This window comes from Eubalaena glacialis, chromosome 19 (assembly GCF_028564815.1).
Source record: "Eubalaena glacialis isolate mEubGla1 chromosome 19, mEubGla1.1.hap2.+ XY, whole genome shotgun sequence".
Classification (NCBI taxonomy): domain Eukaryota; kingdom Metazoa; phylum Chordata; class Mammalia; order Artiodactyla; family Balaenidae; genus Eubalaena; species Eubalaena glacialis.
The window spans coordinates 41,720,682-41,742,905 of NC_083734.1; the positions used below are offsets into that span (position 1 = coordinate 41,720,682).

Below are 22,224 nucleotides of genomic sequence, written 5' to 3' on the forward strand. Positions count from 1 at the left end.
TAGGGTTGGAGCCTACGTTTAGCTGCATTCAAAGGCTAGTTCGCTTACTGTTCCTTCCTCTACTCTAGTTTTCAACTTTGCAGCTACAAGAAGGGACCCTTGAGCCTCCATGGGCAGAAGGAAAGACAACCCTGCAGCTAGAACACTTCCTTCGGTCCAGAACTAGAGAGCGAGAGCTTTGTTTCCTGACGGAAGAGGGGAAAAAAAAACCCCGCGAGACCCGGAAGTTGCGCGTCGCGTGCTCGCGCCGGCCTCCTTGGCCGCGGGATGAGGCCGCGGCGGACTGCCCTTCCTCAAGATGGCGTCGAAGATAGGTTCGCGACGGTGGATGCTGCAGCTGATCATGCAGTTGGGTTCGGTGTTGCTCACACGCTGCCCCTTCTGGGGCTGCTTTAGCCAGCTCATGCTGTACGCTGAGAGGGCCGAGGCGCGCCGGTGAGCGGGCCCGCGCGGCCGCCGAACGCGGCGGGGGCGGTCCGGCCTGTCCCAGGAACGGGGGTGCGGTGAGGCGGGGAAGAAGTTGCGGCCCAGAAGTTGGGACCCTTGGACTGGGAGGAATTGGGACCTTGGACTTGTTAGGGACTCTGGTCCGGAGCAAGGTGGGCATGGAGCGTAGTGTGGGGGTCCTAGCCATGAGAGGGGGCTCCGGTTTGGGGAAGCAGTGGAGCTTGCGGGAACCCAAGGGGTCTCAAGGCTCTTTTCCCCGCTTCATTCTGTGCTTCATTCTGTCCTCGTTCCTTCCCCCCTCCCGGCTCACAGGAAGCCCGACATCCCAGTGCCCTACCTGTACTTCGACATGGGGGCGGCCGTGCTGTGCGCTAGCTTCATGTCCTTTGGAGTGAAGCGCCGCTGGTTCGCTCTGGGGGCCGCACTCCAGCTGGCCATTAGTACCTACGCCGCCTACATCGGGGGCTACGTCCACTACGGGGACTGGCTGAAGGTGAGCGCCTCGGCCCTAAGTGGGACTTCGCTGGGGTGTTGGGGAGCCAATGCCCGGGACAGTTGGGCAATGCCTGGTGCTAGCCAGGAGCACAGTGCGAAGCCTGGAAAGGCTGAACCCCCAGGCGTGTAGAGGTTATTACAGACGGCAAGAATGGAAGGACCTTAGAGACCACGCAAACCTCCCCTTCAGAGTGTGCAAACTGAGGTCCAGAGATGCGAAACAGACTTTCCCACAGTTACACCACAGTTAGCATTACAGGTGTGACCAGAACCCAGGTCACCTGGTTCCCAGAACCCTTTAAACCATTAGTTATCTCAGACTCATAGGGCAAAAGGGACCTTAGAGAGTACCTGGTCCACCCAACCGATTTTATGAAACTTATCTAATCCTAGGGCAGCATTTAAGCCTGTAGATGCCAGGACCTGTGCCAGGCACTACAGGCTTGGAGATAAGCCTGGACCAAGGCATTACCCGCAAGGAGTGGACTGTCAGTCCAATAGGGGAGGCAGATGTGTGAATAACTATAGGACAGTGAGATCAATGGTTCGTTTATGGAACAGCGTATACTATATAGCAGAAAGAACATTGGGCTTCGAGTGTGCAGACCTGGGGGTGGGGAGGGGGGCAACGCTTGGTATCTGGGTTTTGCCACTTACTTTCTGTAGGACCTTGGACAATTTTATTAACCCCTCTGGGCCTCAGTTTCTACTTCTGGTAAAAAGAATTACCTATCTCTGCTCTACCTGCCCACCACACTTGGAAATGGTAAGAGGGTTCATCAGGTGGAATGGGATGTATAGCGATGGGCAGTTCTGCGCTCCGGGCAGCCAGGAGAAGTGTGGTGGCTTCAGGTCCTGACTGGGGTCCCCTCGCCTCGGCCTAGGTCCGTATGTACTCTCGCACAGTTGCCGTCATCGGTGGCTTTCTTGTGCTGGCCAGCGGTGCTGGGGAGCTGTACCGTCGGAAACCCCGCAGCCGTTCCCTCCAGTCCACCGGCCAGGTCTTCCTGGGCATCTACCTCATCTGCGTGGTAGGTTGGGGGACTGTTGGCTGGAGGTGCTTGACTGGGAGCGAGAAGTGAGCCCGTGCCTGGCGCCTGGCAGAACCCAGGGAGGTGGGCAGAACGAGGCCTTGCATGTAGTTCCTGATGGCCTGACTCCCGGCAGTTGCCCCTGCCAAATTCTGGGCCTCGGGGGCCCTTCAAGTGCCCGAGACCTGGCTGAGAGTCCCTTCTTCCAGCATTATTGCCACTGGGGAGAGAAGAGGATGGATCGACCCTTCAGTCCCAAGCCTGAGAGCCAGGAGAACAAGCGGGACGGGTCCTCTCATGGCTTCAGCCCCCAGAGGACTGGGAGAGGGGACAAAGGAGAGGTTTGGTAGAGTTCAGGTCCCAGATGGGACTCTGCCACTTACAGCTGATGGGGCTGCGTAGTGTAGCCAGTTACGTCCTCCCTGGTGCTCGGGGAGGCCAGTGTGGATGGGGACGTGGACAGGCCCCAAGACACTTGGCTTCATCTTAGTTGCTGGGCCCCATCTCCCATGTGCAGAGCTCTGTATTCAGAGGTGAGAGCCCCGGTCTGACTGTGGAACCTCCTCCCTTCTGAGACCCCAGGGTGAGGAGAGACAGAGGTCCTAACCTCATGGAGCTCCCTAGTCAGATGGGGAGACACAGGCCTTACTGTCAGAAAGCCCCCAGTCTGAGAGGGGAGTCAGAAGCCCACCTTGTAGGGGCTGGCTTGCATGCCAGGCGTGGCCTTACCCAGGCAGGCTCCTCAGCCTGTTGCAGAGCCTTAGAGGATGCTGTGTCTCTAGGCCTACTCGCTGCAGCACAGCAAAGAGGACCGGCTGGCGTATCTGAACCATCTCCCGGGAGGGGAGCTGATGATCCAGCTCTTCTTCGTGCTGTATGGCGTCCTGGCCCTGGCTTTCCTGTCAGGCTACTACGTGACCCTGGCTGCCCAGATCTTGGCTGTCCTGCTGCCCCCGGTTATGCTGCTCATTGATGGCAATGTTGCCTACTGGCATAACACGCGGCGTGTTGAGTTCTGGAACCAGATGAAGCTCCTTGGAGAGAGCGTGGGCATCTTTGGGGCCGCTGTCATCCTGGCCACTGACGGCTGAGTTGCACAGCGGGAGTCTGAGATGGGTGCGGGGAGCCACTGAGGGCTACCCTACCTTCCTCCCTGCTGGCCCAGTTATGTTTATTTATGCTTTTTGGTCTATTTGTTTGATCACTTGCGTTGTGTGCATGTGTGTGCGTACGCATGTGTGTGCGTGTGTTGGTAAGAGGCAGGTCTCGTCCCCAATTCCTGGGCTTGGGCCTTGGTGGGGTGGGAGCCCTGATGACTCTGCCTTACAGGTTTCTTTTTCCTGTTTGTTATGAGGAGAGCTGAGACCAGCTGCTCCCTTGGGTCTCCTGTCCCAGGGAAGGGAGTAAGGCAGGGCTAGGGTAGGGTACTGAGAGTGGGAGAGAGAAGAACCAGAAGTGAGCCAATGTGAAAAATCCCTTTTTGAACCTGGCAGATGCAGCTAGGCTCTGCAGTGCTTTTGTGAGACTGAGAGTGAGTGAGTGTGCATGTTGACACGTGGATCAGGCCCAGGAGGAGCAGAGGGGCCGGGCACCACGGAAGTCATGTGGGCTCTCAGGGTGTGCCAGGGGCAGAAACAGCACTAGCTGTCACCCACCTTGAGGGTAGGGCAGGCCCCAGTTTACTCTGGGGTTTGCAGGGGTGGGACAGGCAGCGGCAACTTCCTGCCTCTGGCCTTCTGTTTCCAGCTCCGTGGTTGGCCTGGTGGGGTGAGTGCCCTCCCAAACACCAGACCACACAGTCCTCCAAAAATAAACATTTTATATAGACATTTGGCTTTGCTTCTCTGTTCTCCCCACGGGGCACTTAGCCATTGGCTGGGATTGATCTTGGGTTTCTTGAAATACCATATCTGGTTAAGCCCCACCTTGATCCGCCCATGATCTTTCCCCTGTTCTGAGAGTTCCCACAGTCCTTTGGCTCTCTTTTCAACAGTCTCCGAATGCTCCCTGTAGTATATGCTTTGACCTTTCACTTCAGTCCCTCTTGTGGCTTATCTTTTCCTCCCCATTTGGTGCCAGCTCTTTTCGAAGAAATCTTTGGTGAGGGCAGCTAGAGGGAGAGAACTGATATTAAGCGTCACTACGAGGCTGAGGAGTTTTCATTTCACAGGTGAGGAAATGGAGGCTCAGAGAAGGTGAGCAGCTTGCCTCAAGCCACAGAGCTGGATTCCAGGTCAGGTCTGTCTAATGCCCATGCCCAGATATGTACTCGACACCAGCCCTCTCTTGGGGGTTGGTTGTGTCACAGCAGCCCCTGGTGTGTGTGCCATGGTGACCCTCTCCCTACTCGTTCACACACCTCCTGACAGAAAGTAGCCCCAGCAGCCAGTATGGTGCCTGGCACATCGTGGGGGACAAAAATGTCAAATGAAACCTCAGGCTTTGGACTCCTACCCGTCTGAGATGTTCTCTTCCTGCAAAGATGGAGACACAACCTCCAGGGGGGCCCAGGGGAAAACATCCAAGTCTGGGCTTGGCCCTGAGCCCTGCCTGGAAAGGAAGCTGGGCCTGCTGTCAGTCTGGTCTGTGGAATGGAAGATGTTTCCTAACTAAGGGGTAGGGGAGTCCCTCTGGGGACTGCTGACAGCTGGGGGAGGGGGGAGGTGGTGGCAGCATTCATCCAGGGGCCTCGGCCTCATTTAGCTCCTCTCTTCCCTCTAGGAAGAGGTTCCCCAGCCCTCAAGATCTGGTTTCCAGAGGGTCACTGCTAATTTCCTTTCAAGTGTGAGCTGACTTTCAGACAAGTATTTGCATTTTAATCAAGGTCTCCTGAAAAGTTGCAAGACCCGAAGGAACTAAAACGAATGGTGGAATATCAGGCAGATGTGGGTGATATTTTGGGCAAGGGAGCCTCAAAACAGCACAGAGACCACAGACACTGGCCCACCCGTAAGCCTTGAGCCCTCAAAGGCAAGCCCTCCTTCCCCCAAATCCCTAGACTGAAAATTCAAGGCCATCTGGTTGTGCTTTGGAGCAAGTAGGGGGTCTTGGGCAGGCCCTTCTCCTTCCTGCACTTGTCCTCATTTGGGTGCCCCCCTCTGGGCAGGGTAGAGTAGGGGCTGCTGCCTTCTCTGCAGCTCACTCAGCCAACAAGCCTGGTCCGGCCTGTGGCTGCCTTGGGTCACCTTCAGCAGGCATGGCTTTTGGTCCACCCTGGCTGTCCCAGGGCCTGCAGGGCTGGTGGAGAGGGTCAGCTGCCTGGGTCAGAAGCCGGCTTGCAGAAGGAGTCTGGCAGCCCCTTGGCGTGGTTGACCAGCTCGTAAGAGTCCCGGATGTCGGCCAGGCCAAACCAGAAGAAGATCCACTGCTTGTTGGAGAAGCTGCCATCGCTGTGTTTGAAGTACCTGGTGGAGGTGGGAGATAGGTTTTAGGCAAGACCAGTGCTCACTACTCACTGGTTCATTTACTGAGGACCTACTACAGGCATACTTCGTTTTATTGCGCTTCACTTTATTGTGCTTTGCAGGTACTGCGTTTTTTACAAATTGAAGGTTTGTGGAAACCCTGTGTGGAGCAAGTCTATCCGGGTAATTTTTCCAACAGCATTTGCTCACTTCGTGTCTCTGCGTTGCATTTTGGTAATTCTTGCAATATTTCAAACCCTTCACCAGCAAATAGATGATTATTCACTGAAGGCTCAAGTGATGGTTAGCAGTTTGTAGCAATAAAAGTATTTTAAAATTAAGGTATATACATTTTTTTTAGACATAATGCTATTGCACACTTAATAGACTACAGTATAGTGTAAACATAACTTTTATATATACTCGGAAACCAAAAAATTCATGTGATTTGCTTTATTGCAATATTCACTTTATTGTGGAGGTCTGGAACCAAACTGGCAATATCTCTGGGGTATGCCTGTACGTGCTGGACCCTCTGCTAGGACCTGTGGTCTGTAATCTGATTTTATCCTTATAGCATTAGCCAACAGCCTGGTGTTGTTATGCTTTTTTCACAGAGAAGCAGCTAAGGCTCAGAGAAGTTAGCTAACTAGCCAGAGTCACACAGCTAGGAGGGTTAGAGTGAGGCCCTCTTTTGCTCTCTCTGCACTGCCTTGGCTGTGCAGCCCGGGGAGGGCTTCTTGTTCACTTCTTGGTGCCCACAGAGCAGGGTAGTGGGGGATGAGGTGATAACTGCAGAAGGAAAGAGAGGAGGGAGTGTTCCACTGGAGATGCAATGGGCCTGGGGTCAGAGCTCGGCAACTGGGCCTGGAATAGAGCCCTGAGGGGCTGGATTTCTCCAGACCCTGGGAGAGGCAGGCTGCTTCCCGGGTGGAGACTGTCTTCAAGGAATCTACCCTAGCAGGGCAGAGCCGGGTTAAGTGTGCTCTGCCTCTAGGGAAATCTCAGGCTCCGTGTGTGGTCCACTCCCTGGGGAATGTGGGGCCACACTGAGCGGGCCATTTCCCTTGGGGAAGAATGGCTAATGAAAGAAAGGGAGGCCCAGCCTTCCTGGCTGGTGGTCCCCGGGCGTAGCTGGCCAGAGCTGGAGAGAGGAGAGTGGGGATGGGGCCCAGCCCAGAGCCGGGAGGGGCGGGACCTACCAGGGATTGATGGGGTTGGTGACCCGGGAGCGCCAGAAAAGCGTCTGCAGGTCCCGCCGCAGGCGCTCCCACAGCATCTGGCCGGAGCCTTGGCCCTGGCGGCTGGAGCTCACCACAAACTTGTCTAGATACGGGGTGCCCCCAAGTACGGGCTCCGTGGTCAGAATGGCAGCCGCGTTGTACCTGGCGCAGCGGGGGAGAGGCAGGCTGGGACCTCTCCTTGGTCCAAAGCTCCCCGGCTCTGTCCCTTGGTCCCTGCCCTCTGGGCCCCGCAGGCTCACCCCTCAGAGACGTAGACAGAGTGCAACCTCGGGCGCAGCGAGGCCAAGTAGTCGTCCCGGAGCTTTTTGCCAAAGCTGGCGTTGACCAGGTTCACTAGGAGGCCCTGGTCCAGGCTGTCCAGGCTGCGCACTCGCAGCATCCGCTCGGCGTTCTTGAACAGCGTCCCGGACCCTGGTGGTGGGATGGAGGAGGAGGGGTTAGTTCAGCCCGAGATCCAGGTCCCCTCCGCTCCTCCGTTTGCGCAGCCTGGTGGGGTTCCAGATTGGACAGGGGCTGGTGGGACAGTTACTCTCTTTGGGAGCTCTCCACAGTAAGACGCTTCCTAAGGTCTGCATAGATTTGTGCGCGATTTTCACTCAGGGATTTGCTTTTTCCCCGGGCAGTTTGTCCCTCAAGTTCCGCGTATCGCCTGTAGTCCCACCTACCTCTCCTAGTCCCGCCTACCCTTGTCCTCCCCCACCCCTGGTCCCGCCCACCCATCCAAACCCCGCCCACGTTTCCTAGCTCTGTCCATTCCACTTGGTTCCGCTGGGTCTGCGGTTCCTCCCACCCACCCAAGTCCCTCCCATCTGTCTAGTTCCACCCAAGTTCTAGCCCAGGGCCGTCCACCTCCTTGCTCACCTCCCGCAGGTTTGGCAAGAGCAGGAAGCCTTTACTGTCTGGAGAGGAAGCCGCTTCTCCAGGCTCCCCAAACCCCGGCGCGCCCCCCGCCCCGGCCCTCACCCTTGTTGCTGAAGAGCTCGGTGAGCAGCGTGCTGGCGTCGGTGATGACAGCCGAGGAGTGGTGAGGCAGGCGGCTGAGCACGTCCACGATGAGCCGAATCTGCTGCCGTTCTTTGGTGCTCACCCACTCGGCGTTGGTCACTAGGTCCAGGTCGGCGGGCAAGTTCACGTTACTCAGGACCTGTGTCCAGGACGAGGGAGTGAGCCTCCGACCTGCAGCCGGACAAGGACTGTGGCCCCGCCCCACGGACCTCTCCTCACTGACCCCTTTTCCCTTACTTCCTCCCGAAGTCCTTGGCCAGGGAGGGCTCAGATCTGAGCACCATAGGCTGAGTCCCTCCCTGACACTCCATTTCCGACCCATGCGGCTGGAGAGAGAGTGACTCGGGGGCCCGTCTGGGAGGCGTGCAGGGCACCTAAGAGAGCGGCTCAGCCAGGCGCAGAGTCGCGGGGAGTGGGGTCCAAAAGGAGGAGACACACCTTGTGACTGCTGTCGTGCAGACCGCCCGTGGTATTGAGGAAGATGATTTTGGTGGGCTGCAGCGCCTTGGCCAGGGACGCGGTCACCTCCAGTGAGTCCAGGAGCACGGAGCGGCGGGCGGCCGTCTCCCCGATGGGGCACAGGATGGGGATGCTGCCCGACTCCAGGCACCACTGTAGTAGGTCGGTCTCCACCGAGACGATGCCGCCATAGCTGTGGGCCAGATGTGGTGCTCAAGGAGGTTGCCTCCAGGACCCGCGGGTCTGGGGCTGGGCGGGCGGAGTAGCGTGATCTGAGGACGCAGGGGCAGGCAGGGTCAGCACTAACCTGGCATGAGGGTCTGGCTCAGCAGCGCCCAGCACCGACCCGCCGCCAAAAAAAGGCACGGCAGTGGCGGCATTGTGCCGCAGGGCGTCCACCAGCACCTTGCAACTCTGGGCAAGCTGTGCCTTGGCCTCCCAGAAGGAAAGACAGCCCGAGGGCGCCGTGGGAGCGGGCAGCCCCAGGACCACCAGCGGCTTCATGTCCATGCGCTGCAGGAAGGCCAGGGCGAAGGCCAGGCTGGATACGGCCTTAGGGCACTTGAGCACCTCCTCGTCCACCTGCGGAGGAGTGGGCGTTCAACGGGCACGACACCGGCCCTGACTCCTGCTGCACCCGCTTGCTCCTACAGCCGGGTCCTCAGGGCCCTCTCGGGGCCCCCACCCTGCTCAGGAGCTGTCAGGCTCCATTTCTGGCCACCTGCGCCCACCTGCTTCGCCCTTTGCCCCGTTGGGTCTTGCCATCCTCTTATCTCACACTAGTGTTCCTCCCTCCGCTCCTCCCTGCGACCTTGGACTGTAGGACACCTTAGGGGGAGGGGTGACGCAGGCGGCTTCTATCACGGTTCCCCAACTGCCAACTGAACCCCTAACTGCGCCCAGGATGGGAGGACTTCTCTGGCGCATCTCGTTTGACGGGCTGGGGACCCGAGGCTCCTCACCCGGGCTGGGCTCGAGACTTTTCGAGGAGCGCACAGCCTCGCGCAGTCCCAGGCGCTCGTCTGGGCTCCGTCGAGCCCCTTCCTGGCTCCGCTGCGCAGAGTCCGCAGCCCGTCCTGCCATGCCTGGCGACACGTCGCTACACAGCCCCCATCCCCTGTCTGTGACCCGGCCGACGCCGGGCTCTCACCTCGATGACGGCAAAGGGCCTGTCCGCGGAGTGGTGGCAGGTCTGGAACTGCGTGAGCCAGTGGCGCGCCTCCCCGGGGCTGGCCCCACACTGGTTCAGGAAGGCCTGGATGTCCCGCTGCACCAGCGAGCGGCCGGCCGGGGGCCCGGGGGAGTCGGGGGACACCGGGGGCGCGGGGGGCAGTGTCCACGACGGCTCCTCCGCTGCAGGCGAGTGGGCGTCGTACATGGCGCCCTCGGCCTCCTCTTGGGCGGGCTGGGCCGGCGCCCAGGCGGTGCTGAGCCGGCGTCCCGGGCTGGTGGCCCTGGCCGCCCGCCGCCGCGCGCTGCCGCTGAGCCTCCGGGCGCCCCCAGTGCCTTGGGGGCCGCGCAGCCTCCCGCCCGCAGAGGCGGCCCGCAGGGCCCAGGCCAACCGCGCCGTCGCCATGACAACCAAACCAGCTCGCCCCCCCAAGTGACCGTCTGTCCGGAGCTCCTGGCTCTGGGGGCCTCTTAACCTGCGGCGGCGCGGGGCTGGGACTGCCGGGGCGGGGCGCCGACGGGGGGGCGCGGAGTCGCCTCCCGGTGCGTTTGAGGAGGGTCAGGCCATGGGTCAGAAGGCGGCGCCGACAGGATCCCCCGCCCCTGGGGTGAGGGGATGGAACCCACTAACGAGAGTCACGAGGCAGAGATAAACGGTGGCTGGGTGTCTTTAATTTGCTGCCAAGGCCGGTTCCAGGAAGGGCTCGGGGACCCACAGGTGGATATGGCGCTCTGCGGGGTCTTGAATGATTAAGGGGGAGTCTGATTAGGGCAAGAGGGGAGAGCAGGTGGCAATTGCCACCTGGCTGAGGGAGGAGACTGGAGGGAGAGGTGGGGGAAGAGTGAAAGCGTGGAGAGCGGGGATGCCTCTGTCCTGTTGGAGCTCAAAGAAGATGGAATCACGAGGTTACCAGAGTTTGCCAAACGCCAGCCACTGGGTACCACCTTGAAGAATTTTGTCATATCTTCAAATCACCCCTTATTAGTGTTAAAGTTTTTCTTTAAACTTTTTTTTTTTTTGCCAGAGAAACCAAATGTTATAATATGGTATAATGAAATTAACATTCTGAATTATGAAAAAATATGACATGTGCCTTCTTGCTTCCTCTACCAACCCCCCCCATCCCCCATCCCCCCCAGTGCAAGCCTCCATCACCTCCCACTTCTATTATCTCAATACTCTGCTAATTAGACTTCCTGCTTCCACCCTTGCCCCTTCAGTCTACTCTTCAATGAGTGGCTAGAATTAATCCTGTGACTTGGCAGTCCAGTGGTTAAGACTCCCCCTTCCAATGCAGGGGGTGCGGGTTCAATCCCTGGTCGGGGAGCTAAGATCCCACATGCCTCGGGGCCAAAAAACCAAAATATAAAAAACAGAAGCAGTATTGTAACAAATTCAATAAAGACTTAAAAAAAAATGAACTTATTAATTTTAAAATTTATCCACATCAGGATTGTAACTAGAAGGCCATTATCACTTGAAAGAAAGTCTTACAAATAAAGAGAGAACAAAATGTTATAAATTCCAGCTGGATAGTGTTGCCTGCTTCTCTTGGAAACAAAGAATGTTAGCAAGCACCAGGTGGTAGAGATCCCCTAGCACACTGTGAGGCTTTCTCCATGGTAGAATCATAGCTGCTGACACATGCAGAACGGCAGGCACTGTGCAAAGCACTTCACAAATAGTAACTCATTTAATCCTTACAATGACTCCAGAATTGGTATTATTATTACATCCATTTTATAGACGAGGAAATTGAGGCACAGAAACATGTGAGGGACAAGGTCATTCAGTTCATAAGCAGCGGAGCTGGTCTTTGAAGCAAAGCAGTTTTGCTCCCGATCCATGCTCTTAAGCAAGATTTGAAAAGGACTTGAAAACTTTCACAGGATGTGATTCATTGTTGCTTAATACTGTATCCCCTGTGCTGCCTAAAAACACCTGGTGTGCTAACGGTTGTACATATCCTGCCCTCGGGTACACTCTATCCTGATGGGGTCCCACCCTCTGTCTTTACAGAGGGTGGTGCAATCAACTGTAGAGGGGAGGTGACTTGGCCGAGGTCGCACAGCTTGTTAGTGTCATGGCTGGACCCTTGACATCCTGAGTTCCTACCCCCTGCTCTTTCCTTCCTTTCGTACAGCTCTGTGTTCCCTGTGCTGGGTGTCAGGCTCTGCCTGAATGGGGAGCAGCGGTCTGGGCTCTTCTCTCCTGAGTATCCCAGAGGATGCTGTGTGAGTGCACTGACCCTTCCAGGGATCCCCCACCAAAACACACGTTCGCGTGAACACGTGCACACGTACACAAGCAGGCACATACGCACACACAGCACAGCACATGCACGCACCATCCTGGGCAGGAGACTCCTGGCAGGGGGAGACGGGAGCTGACCTCTGTGATCTCCTCCATTGACTTTTCCGTTTTCCTACTTAGAAATCCTGAGTTCCAACGGAGTGAAGCAATGGCAGGGAGGGTGTGTACCCCTTGCCCTGAGGGGCCGCCTCCAGGGCCTTCGTTCTCTTCTCTCTTTACTGTTGCCCCTCCGATCCCCACACTTCCCAGAATCCACTAGAGGAGGTGGTCTTAACCCTTGGAGCCCAAATCATTTTCCTTCTTTCTGCTCTCAGAGACCCTCAACCTCAAATCTGCTTCCCCTTCCCGGTCTCTCCATCCAAGCCCCTCGTCAGCGCCCACCCTCCTGGGCCACTCTTTACTCAGATTTCCTCTTTCTGGGTCTCTCCCGCTTTTGCTGCTCTGGGTCTCTGCCCCTGCCCTGGCCCCTCTTCGCTTCTTCCAACTAAAGTGTACACCCCTTTTAGGTCCTTTCCCCCCAGCTGCGGCTGAGTCCTGCTTCTTGCCAGCTTGGGGCCCCCGTGAGGGCAAGGATGGCCTCTCCCTTCAGACTGGGGCTTCCTGAGGGCGGGGCTGCTGTCTCCTTCCCAGACTGGGGGCTTCCTGAGGGCCCACCAGGTCCAGTAGCCAACAGCATCCTCCCCATTTCCCCTAGGCCGGTGGGGCAGACACTGGCTGGGGAACTCCTTCCCTCTCCTTTGGGTTTCAGCCCAGAGGGCCGTGTCCCCAGGCAGCCAATGGGGCCCAGGGATACCCCGAGTAGATGATTAACTCCGGGCCAGGTGACCCTGGGGTCACTCTCCCTGGAGAAGGCCAGCCCGTGGTTGGGGAATTGGCCCTGCTTTCTGGAGGAGATGGCTGCGGGTATGGGGTCAACACCCCTACCTGACCCACCCCTCTGAACTGAAGGCCTACAGGATCATTGTTGGCCTATGGTTCCTGCTTGAATTTTATGTTTTCCCCTCTGAAGCTGGCTGATGTTTCATCTTTCAGAGCAAAGCCTATTGTCAATGGGCCCAGAATCAGGCTCCTATCTTCTAATCAGGCCTCGGGTCCTCGAGATGCTGGGAGCAGACACAACCTTCCAACCCCTCCAGACACTCCCCTCAGCAGGGGCCTCAGCCCTGGTCACAGGGGCTGGTTTGAAGGGCCCATGTTTTCCCTCCCATGAGAGTCCTCCTTGACTGCCACTTAGTATAGGTGGGCATGGAGGTGACAGGAATCTGGGCAGGTGAGGGTTGATAGCTGACCGTCCCAATCGCAGCACCAGAGGGGACATACACACAGATACACAGGTGTGTAGACACACAAGCGTACAGAGATACACAGAGTACATAACATGGAGAGCTCCAGCATCCATAGTCACACAGGCACATATATGCACATAGAGAGATACACGTGTGTAGACACACAGGTATACAGAGAGACACAGGTCCGCTCAGACACACATATGCACACAGAATTGTGTACATTTGTGGAGGCTTTCTCAGTGACTGTGTCATACATAGAAACACACGCACGTTTACATGGAAAGATACTGAGAACACACAACTATACAGCCAGTTGTAGTCATCGACAACCACAGGGATATTTAGATCTGGAGATACAAATGTACACAGACTTGTGTACACACACACACTACATGCAGAGTTAGAAGCAGAACCCACTTCTCCCCGAGACCATACCCATCTACCCATGTACAGAGGCACACAGCCATACTCATTCATATGCCCGGATGACATCTGGCATGTGAGAGGTGCCCAGTAGTTATTTATTGGATAAATTAATGAAGAGAGGACAGAGAGAAAGAAGCAGAGCCTGTGGAAAGAAAAGTCTGGCTTCATGATTTGTGGGGTCTGTGGAATCTGTGTTCATGGGTTTGGCCCTAGGATTGCCCAGGCAGCCCCAAGGCGGCCCTCTCCACCAGTGAGGAGCACACAGTATGTGCCAGGTACTGAACTAGGTGCTCTGAGGAAGCTGTCCCATTTTTTTTGGCTGGAAGTCAGGAGGCCTGGGCTCTGCCACTTCCTAGGAGGCAAAGGTTTGGGCAAGGCATTTAACTTCTATGAGCCTCAGTTTTCTCACCTGTAAAATGGGGGAAAGAAAACTTAATCTCATTGAATCGTGGTGAGGATGTAAAGTTCTCCGTGGGCATGCAGTCAGCCAAATCCTGGCAAACATTATAGGACAAACAACCTGGTTTCTTCAACAAATAAGTTGCAAGGAAAGAGTAGGAGGGGAAGGATGAACATATAGATCAAAAGAAGCATTTTAAAAGCCTCTTTTCATCCTTATTTGGATTCTGATTCAAACAAACCATAAAATATTAGACGATCAGGAAAATTTGAGCACAAAAATACTTGATATATTAATATTTTAGATGTGATATGATTGTCTGTTAATGTTTTAAAAATGATTCCATATCTTTTAGTATACATACTGAATATTTATACATGAAAAGATAAGATGCCTTGAATTTTCTTCAAAATAACCCAGGAGAAGGGAAAGGGTGGTGGGGGAACAGAGCCACAATGAGTTAAGAGTTGCTACTTGTTGAAGCTGGATGATGGATACAGGGGATTCACTATACAATCTCCCAACTTTTATGAATGCTTGGACATTTGCAAAATAAAAGATTCAATGAATTCCCATACGTGCATGTTCCCAGTCTGACATAATATAAACAATTAGTAAAAGCTAGTTTTCTCCTTCCAGGCATAGTTTTCCTCCAAGGCATAAATATGTGAAATACTAAATACTCCACAAATACATAGTACAATGTGGAGGAGGAAACCCACAGATTTATGGATATAAGATTTTCAGTTCCAAATGTGCCATGAACCTCTTGTCCAGCAGGGGCTCCCTACTCTCTGCCTCTCTCTCGCTGCTGCCCCGGGGGTTTGTTAAAAGGAATAGACGACCGGACTTCAGGGAGGCAATCTGAGACTTGTTCTCCCATCTCTTTACTTGGCTGCCTTGTGAGTAAACTCTTTCTCGGCTGCGAACCTTGGCATCTCAGCGTTTGGTTTGCTGTGCATTGGCCAACGGACCTGCTTTGCTTGGGCACACTCTCCTTATCAGGAATCACCATTCATCAAGTTATGCTGATGTTACCGGAAACAAAAATCAGCACTCAGAGGTGGTATCCAACCCATTCTCCGGCCCCTTAGTCTGATCTGATTGGAAGATGGCGCCAAGCCTCCCTTTTACATTCATCTCTTCATCTCTCCTGCCCACCGTGCTGTCCTCGGTCTCCGTTCCTTCTTGCTTTGTTATGTAAGGTCTAGGTGTCCCTCCCGGAGGCCCCTGTTGTGCCCTCAGTGGGGTCCCCGAGTCCAGCACGTTAGCCCACCCCATCATTTAAGCGGAGAGCAGTGCTCGCAGTGTACTACGGGGCCTCCAGGAGCTGAGAGAGGTCTGGGGACAGAACGAAGCCACGAGAGTCCCTTGGAGTTTCAGGAATCATTCCGGGTTCTTCCAGAGCACGGTATGACCAACACGAGGAGTCATGAGCCCTGGGCTTGAATCCCACATCCAGTTCTCCTTCATGGTGTGACCTTGGACCAGCCCTTAGACTACTGACCCTGTTTCCTTATTGCTAATCAGGAGAGAATAATCCTTAGTGCACAAGGTCAGGGTGAAGATGGAACAAGCTCTGTGGAGACCATGAAGGTGATGACAATGTTTCCATCAATACTTGCGGTGGCCTCTTCCCAGAGAACCACCGCCCCTCTTCCCCTATTGCAACAGGCAGGCAGCCTCTTTTCTGAACACTGGTGTCCTTCGATTATTGTTCCCCTTTATTTTTAATTCTGTGACTCTGAGGGGTTCGGTACAATAGCCATTAACCACATGTGTCTGTTCATTACTTGAAACGTGGCTGGTTTGAATTGAGATGTGCTTTTTTTAAAAAAATTTTTTAATTTTTATTTTGTTATTGAAATAGTTGATTTACAATGTGTTGGTTTCAGGTGTACAGCAGAGTGATTCAGTTGTATATATTATATATTCTTATATTATTCAGTTATATGTACATATTCTTTTTCAGATTCTCTTCCATTATAGGTTATTACAAGATATTGAGTATGGTTCCCTGTGCTATACAGGGATCTGTAACCGAAAATGGGGTCTGGCTGCTTGCCACTCAAAAGCCAATAAAGAGGGACTTCCCTGCTGGCACAGTGGTTAAGAATCCGCCTGCCAATGCAGTGGACACGGGTTCGAGCCCTGGTCCGGGAAGATCCCACATGCCGCGGAGCAACTAAGCCGGGGCGCCACAACTACTGAGCCTGCGCTCTAGAGCCCGCGAGTCACAACTACTGAGCCCAAGTGCCGCAACTACTGAAACCCGCGTGCCTAGAGCCCGTGCTCCGCAACAAGAGAAACCACCGCAATGAGAAGCCTGCGCACGGCAACGAAGAGTAGTCCCCGCTCACCACAAATAGAGAAAGCCCCCGTACAGCAATGAAGACCCAACACAGCCAAAATAAATTAAAAAAAAAAAAAAAAGGAATAGATTATCAGCAGTGTAAGAAAGATGATGCACTGATGCACACAGGCAAGCATGTTAGCATCTGACAGGGACATTTTCTCTGAGATGATAGAAGGAAACAGAGGGAGAGAAAAAGCAGGATTTGTCCATAACTCTATGATAGGAAGGGTCTTCCTTCAGTTTATAATCTCTAGGTATTGGGGATATTTAGGAAGGGCTACTATAATAATAGCAAATTCTGGGAATTCCCTGGTGGTGCAGTGGTTAGGACTCAGCGCTTTCATTGCCGTGGCCTGGAACTAAGATTCTGCAAGCCACGCGGGTGTAGCCAAAAAAGAAAAAAAAAAAGCAAACTCCTCAGGTACTGTTCTAAGCACATGATATGTATTAACTTACTTAATTCTCACATAATGCCATGAAGTTAGGCTTTACCTTTTTTTGTTTTTGGCTGCCCCACGCAGCTTACAGATCTTAGTTCCCCAACCAGGGATCGAACCTGCGCCCTCGGCAGTAAAAGTGGAGTCCTAACCACTGGACCACCATGGAATTCCCACCATTATTACAGAGATCCTAGGAGGCTGGTTTCAGACAAGTGGAGGTAAGGTGCTTTCAGGGTATAGGCGGGGCTTCCTAGCAGACAACTGGAAAAGAGGCCTGGAGCTCAGGAGAGAGGTCTGGGCGGGAGAGGTATGGAGAGGGTGGTGGATGAGACCCCTGATCCTGGGCATGAGCTGCCAGGGAGGGCTGTAGAAAGGGGAGAGGTTGGAGGGGGTCCAGAGTAGGAGGCCAATCAGGAGTCACCAAGAATCCACAGGTGGTGATGTTTGAAGAAGGAAAGGGCAGCTCACACTGTAGATGCCCCAAAGCCTGAGAAAAGGCCATTGGCTTCACCCATTAGTGAGTTTTCTGTTTCAGTGGGGTGGTGGGGAGGTAGGGTGGGGGAGCCAGGTGGCAGAGGGTTGGGGAGAGGCGTGGGATGAGACCATAGCATGGAACTCCTGGGGAAATTGAGGCTGGAGAAAGAAGCAGGGCTACGGTACTCAAAGTATGGTCTGTGGCATCACCTGGGAGATGGTTAGAGATGCCCTATCTGGGGCCCACTCTAGGCCTACTGAGTGAGAATCTGCATTTTAATGAGATCCCCAGGGGATTTTATGGGCATTAAAGTCTGAAAAGTAGTGGAGCAGAGATGTGGGCTGGTCCCTAGAGGTCAGGAAAGGTGGCTTTCTATATGGGGATGTCCCTAGTGAGTTTGAGGAGGTGAAGAGGGAGAGGTGAAGACACTGGGGTGGGGAGCTGGACTGAGGGTTGTTGTGTGTGAGTTTATGGCTGGGCAGGGGTTGGGTGTTGTGTGGGACTCATGGCTAAGGTAGTGTGGTGCTAGGTGGTACAGTATTTCCATGTCGCGTGGCTGAAAGCTCTGTGTGTTCTCCAGAGGAGAGAGGAGTGTGTGTGTGTGTGTGTGTGTGTATGTGTGTGTGTATGTGTGTGGTGGCATGTGTGAAGGTGAGATGTGGGACAGTATGTGTGTTTTTTATACATTAAAAATGTCAACTAATGGAAATTTCATATGGTTCATCCTAAGATGTGCATGTCCAGAGGTGAGGTTAATGTGTAGGTAGGGGATTGTGAGGCCTCAGGGCTCAGGAAACTGTCCTAAGGATGAATAGTCAGCCTCCGGGGCTCAGGGAACTCAGGGCGTAGGTCCACACCCCAAAATACTCTTCTGGTCCTCAGTGGCTGGCGGAGGCGGATTCCACTGTGCCCGCAGGCTGTAATTACACATTAGTGCCACGAGGGGGCGACGCCGGCCCGGCCACGCGGTACGAGATCCTGGTGAGTCCCGGGCTGGCCGCGTCCCGTCCGCCTGCAGCGCCCACATCCTCGAAGTAAAGAGATCCTCGCGAGGGGCCGGTGGGAACGCACCGTGGGCGGTGGGTCTGGGGGTGGACTCCCGACTCTCTCGTGCCAAGACTTACGCCCCTACCCCCGAGCTCTGGCCGCCCCCCACCCCCAGCCAGCACCCTCCCAGAGACACCCCATCTTCGTGTGCCTCTCTCGGATCCCTTACTCCAACCCTCTTTCCTGAAAACCCAGCCCGCAGGTGGGGAGTGAGGGTACAGTCAAAGAGGGGAGGCAGGGGCCAAGGCATTGAAAGGAGTGGGGGTATTATTTGGGGCAAAGATGGGAGGAGGGGTCTCAGGCATCCTCAGTCAGGACGGGACGCATTAATGGAGCTCCCACTGGGTACCCGGTAGGGCTCTGGGCGAGTGGAGACGGGGATCGGGCACGGTCCGGGCACGGTCCTTGCCTTGATCTGGGCTCAGACACGCGGGTTCGGGTCCCAGCCTCAGAGACTGGCCTCGGGCTGGCTTTGAACAGGACTTTCGCTCCCTCCCATGCAGGGATGGATCCTCTGTTTCCCGTCTTCCCAGCAGGGAGAAAACTCGCTTCCCTCACTACCTTACCGGTTGTTTTGCCTCCGACTGAGGAACCTCAGGGAAAGTACAAATGTTCCTCGACTGGACTGTTAGTGTGGTGGGCAGGCGAAGGGGAGGGAAGGGCACAGCCCAGGGTGGGTTGAGGCCAGTACTGTGGGTGAGGATTAAAGAGACCTGGGGAGCCACTGAGGGATATTGAGGAGGAGAGTGGCCAGATCCCAACCGGGTTCTTGGAAGAAGGAAGGGATGTGGGATGGGGTGGGAGGGGTGGGAGTGGTGGATCCCAGGCAGAGAGGCCAGGGTCCTGACAGTGGGAATGGAAAGAGGAGCTGGTGGTTATAATTAGGATATACTTTTTTTAAAAAATAAAACTTTTTTTTCATTATAAAAGTAATTTAGGGAAATAACTGAAAACTGGATAAACAAAACCCACCTAGTCTAGTAATACAGCTGCTGTTTGCATTTGGTCTGTCTCCTTCCAGGCTTTTTTAATATATTTCTAAAACATGGCTGTGTTATTGTGTACATATTAATTTTCCTGAGTTTTCATTTATCAGGATGTCATGAACATTTTTCATATTACTTCCTGCATTCATTTCCTAGGGTTGCCTTAACAAAGGACCACAAACTGGGTGGCTTAAAACAGCAGAAACTTATTGTCTCACAGTTCTGAAGGCTAGAAGTCGATCAAGGTGTCAGCAGGCCATGCTCTCTCTGAAACTGGTAGGGAAGAAGCCTTCCTTGCCTCTTCTAGCTTTTGGGGTTTGCTGGCAATCCTTGGCATTCTTTGCCTTGTATCAATAGATGCATCCCTCCAATCTCTGCTTCCACCGTCACCTGACAATCTTCTCCCTGTGTGTCTCCTCTTCTCATAAGGACACCAGTCATACTGGATTTTTTTTTTTAATTGTTTATTTATTTCAGCTGCACTGGGTCTTAGTTGCGGCACACGGGATCTTCCTTGCAGCATGCTGGATCTTTAGTTGTAGCATGCGGGCTCTTAGTTGCGGCATGCATGCGGGATCTAGTTCCCCAACCAGGGATTGAACCCAGGCCCACTGCATTGAGAGCGTGGAGTCTTACCCACTGGACCACTGGGGAAGTCCCAGTCATACTGGATTAAGTGCCACCCTACTCCAGTATGACCTCATCTTAACTAATTACATCTACAACGATCCTATTTCCCAATAAGGTCACATTCTGAGGTACAGGGGTTAGAATTTCAACATATCTTTTTGGGGACACAATTCAACCGATAGCACTTCCTAACTGTGCCTTGTAGTGACTGCCTAAGATTTCAACAAGGGTAAAATTCCCTCACTTAATTAATTTTCTATTATTAAACACTTGATTTGCGTCCAGTTTCTATATGATTATAAACAACGTCCTAATTAGCACTTTATGCATTAAAATTCCCTCATATTGTTGAATGATACTTTTTAAGGATCAATATTCAGAAAAGTTTATGAAATGTTTTAATTATGTTATTGGTTTGGGGAGAAGTCTGGTGTGGAGGGAGGAAGCACAGAGAAGCAAAATGAAGAAAAGAAGAATTACGCATAGGTCCATTAGCCAGAGATAGTTTCCACCAGCCTGCCGTATATTTTTATATACTCTTACTACCCTTAATTTTTTTCCTAGTTTAGACGTTATTGCATGTAACATTTTGGATCCTGCTTTTCCCACTTAACATTAGATCCTAGACAGTTTCTCGTCTCATAGACTTCATAATCATGTTTTGGGTGACTGCATGATGTTATGCAATAGGAATATTTTAAAATTTAATATTGAATATGCTATTATTAGATATTTATAATGCCTCCAAGTTTTTATTATTATAAATAAACTGTGGTACACATTTTTTGTGCTTAGATTTCTTTTATTTATTTATTTTGGCTGCGTTGCGTCTTCGTTGCTGCGCGTGGGCTTTCTCTAGTTGCCACGAGTGGGGGCTACTCTTCGTTGCGGTGCGCCGGCTTCTCATTGCGGTGGCTTCTCTTGTTGCAGAGCACGGGCTCTAGGTGTGCGATCTTCAGTAGTTGCAGCACGTGGCCTCAGTAGTTGTGGTGCACGGGCTCCGAGGCATGTGGGATCTTCCCGGACCAGTGATTGAACCCGTGTGCCCTGCATTGGCAGGCGGATTCTTAACCACTGGACCACCAGGGAAGTCCCTGTGCTTAGATTTCTAAATTGAGTTTATTTCAGTAAGTGCCCAGAAATGGAATTTCTGGGTTAAAGTACATGAATAATTTTAATACTCTTGAGTCTTTGGAAGTTGCTTTTCTTTTTATTTCCAATTGAAATATAATTGATGTACAATATCATATAAGTTACAGTTGTACAATACAGTGATTAACATTTTAAAAATATATTTATTTATTTAATTTTTGGCTGCGTCGGGTCTTAGTTGCCACATGCGGGATCTTTCCTCGCAGCGTGCGGGCTCCTCTCTAGTTGTGGCATTCCGGTTTTCTCTCTCTAGTTGTGACGTGTGGGGCATGGGCTCCAGGACGCGCGGGCTCCGTAGTTGCCGCGCTCGGGCTTAGTTGCCCGACCAGGGATCGAACTGGCATCCCCTGCATTGCAAGGCAGATTCTTTACAACTGGACCACCAGGGAAGTGCCTGGCAGTTGCTTTTCAAAAGGGTTGTACCAATATAGACTCTCATCAGCCATGAAGGAGTGTCTATTTGCCAGCACTCTTGTCAGCAGTGAGTTTTATCTTTTTTTTTTTAAGTTTTGAAATCTTACCAGGTAAAATATGGTATCCCGTTTTGTCTTTTTTGTAACCAATGATGCTAAACTATTTGTTCTAATGTTGCTTTTCCTCTTTTGGAGTTGTCTGTTCATGGCCATTTATCTTTTGGGCATTCTAATGTTTTACTTAGAGATTTGTACATTCATTTTACACATAAAATATACTAACCTTTTGTCATAATGACCATAAGGATTATTTCTTTTTTAGTCTGTTGACTTTCATTTGAAAAAAAATAGTTACTGAGAAATGCAAATCAAAACAAGAGTGAGATGCCACCTCACACCCATCAGGATGGCTACTATCAAAACCCCAAGAAAATAACAAGTGTTGGTGAGGGTGTGGAGAAATTGGAATCTTTGTGCACTGTTGGTGGGAATGAAAAATGGTGTAGCCACTATGGAAACAATATGGCAGTTCCTCAAAAAAATTAAGATGGGAAATTTTATGTTATGTGTATTTTACTATAATTAAAAAAAAAAAAACAAAACCTAGGGAAGCAGAAAATATAACACTAAAAAAGTTATTGAGTTCTGTGTGAAGTATTTTTGTATGCTGGGCATGGAGATTATAAAAACAGGAAGACATCAAGGTACCCATGCACCATGAGGATCGAAGTAGAAAGCACCGTTCCAATGCAGTTTCATGTCTGCTTTGATAGAGGGTCGAGCAGCCGGGGTTCAGGGAGCAGCCAGGGGTGACAGCTGACCCAGAGTGGGTGAGGGGTGGGGTGGGGGTCAAGTTCCTTGTGGAACTAAAGCTGGAACAGCTTAGGAGTTAGCCTGGCAGAGGGAGGTGGTCTGAGTCGTAATTTCAGCTATGCTTTTATGACGCGCACACAAGCTTAATGCTTCCGTGGGCAAGGCTGTTGTTGACCTTTCTCTTTGTGATTTCTTCCAGTGGTTTTATGTTCATAAAGAGCTCTTCCC

At 52.8% G+C, this 22,224-nt stretch overlaps 2 protein-coding genes across 3 annotated transcripts; one reads left to right on the forward strand and one right to left on the reverse strand.

Moving 5' to 3' along the window:
- Positions 1-269: 269 nt before the first annotated feature.
- TMEM101 (transmembrane protein 101) lies at positions 270-3,800 on the forward strand. Of its 2 annotated transcripts, XM_061175877.1 has the most exons (4): positions 270-435; positions 760-940; positions 1,827-1,973; positions 2,756-3,800. In XM_061175877.1, exons 1-4 carry the CDS (start codon positions 299-301, stop codon positions 3,062-3,064), a joined length of 774 nt encoding a protein of 257 aa, XP_061031860.1. In that variant the 5' UTR covers positions 270-298; the 3' UTR covers positions 3,065-3,800. The 2 variants fall into 2 exon arrangements, with proteins under 2 accessions (XP_061031860.1, XP_061031861.1); XM_061175878.1 differs by lacking the exon at positions 1,827-1,973.
- A 1,410-nt stretch (positions 3,801-5,210) lies between these two features.
- On the reverse strand, positions 5,211-9,661 carry NAGS (N-acetylglutamate synthase). The gene is made up of 7 exons (XM_061175853.1): positions 9,236-9,661; positions 8,393-8,667; positions 8,065-8,278; positions 7,585-7,765; positions 6,861-7,032; positions 6,580-6,762; positions 5,211-5,377 (listed from the first exon to the last, which is right to left on the reverse strand). Exons 1-7 carry the CDS (start codon positions 9,659-9,661, stop codon positions 5,224-5,226), a joined length of 1,605 nt encoding a protein of 534 aa, XP_061031836.1. The 3' UTR covers positions 5,211-5,223.
- Positions 9,662-22,224: the final 12,563 nt, after the last annotated feature.

Coding starts and splice junctions, on each gene's coding strand:
- TMEM101 (XM_061175877.1), top strand. CDS start 299: ATGGCGTCGAAGATAGGTTCGCGACGGTGGATGCTGCAGCTGATCATG. Junction 941..1,826: donor ACTACGGGGACTGGCTGAAG/GTGAGCGCCTCG, acceptor GCCTCGGCCTAG/GTCCGTATGTACTCTCGCAC. Junction 1,974..2,755: donor GCATCTACCTCATCTGCGTG/GTAGGTTGGGGG, acceptor CTGTGTCTCTAG/GCCTACTCGCTGCAGCACAG.
- NAGS (XM_061175853.1), bottom strand. CDS start 9,661: ATGGCGACGGCGCGGTTGGCCTGGGCCCTGCGGGCCGCCTCTGCGGGC. Junction 6,763..6,860: donor TCTGTCTACGTCTCTGAGGG/GTGAGCCTGCGG, acceptor CCGCTGCGCCAG/GTACAACGCGGCTGCCATTC. Junction 5,378..6,579: donor ACCAACCCCATCAATCCCTG/GTAGGTCCCGCC, acceptor CACCTCCACCAG/GTACTTCAAACACAGCGATG.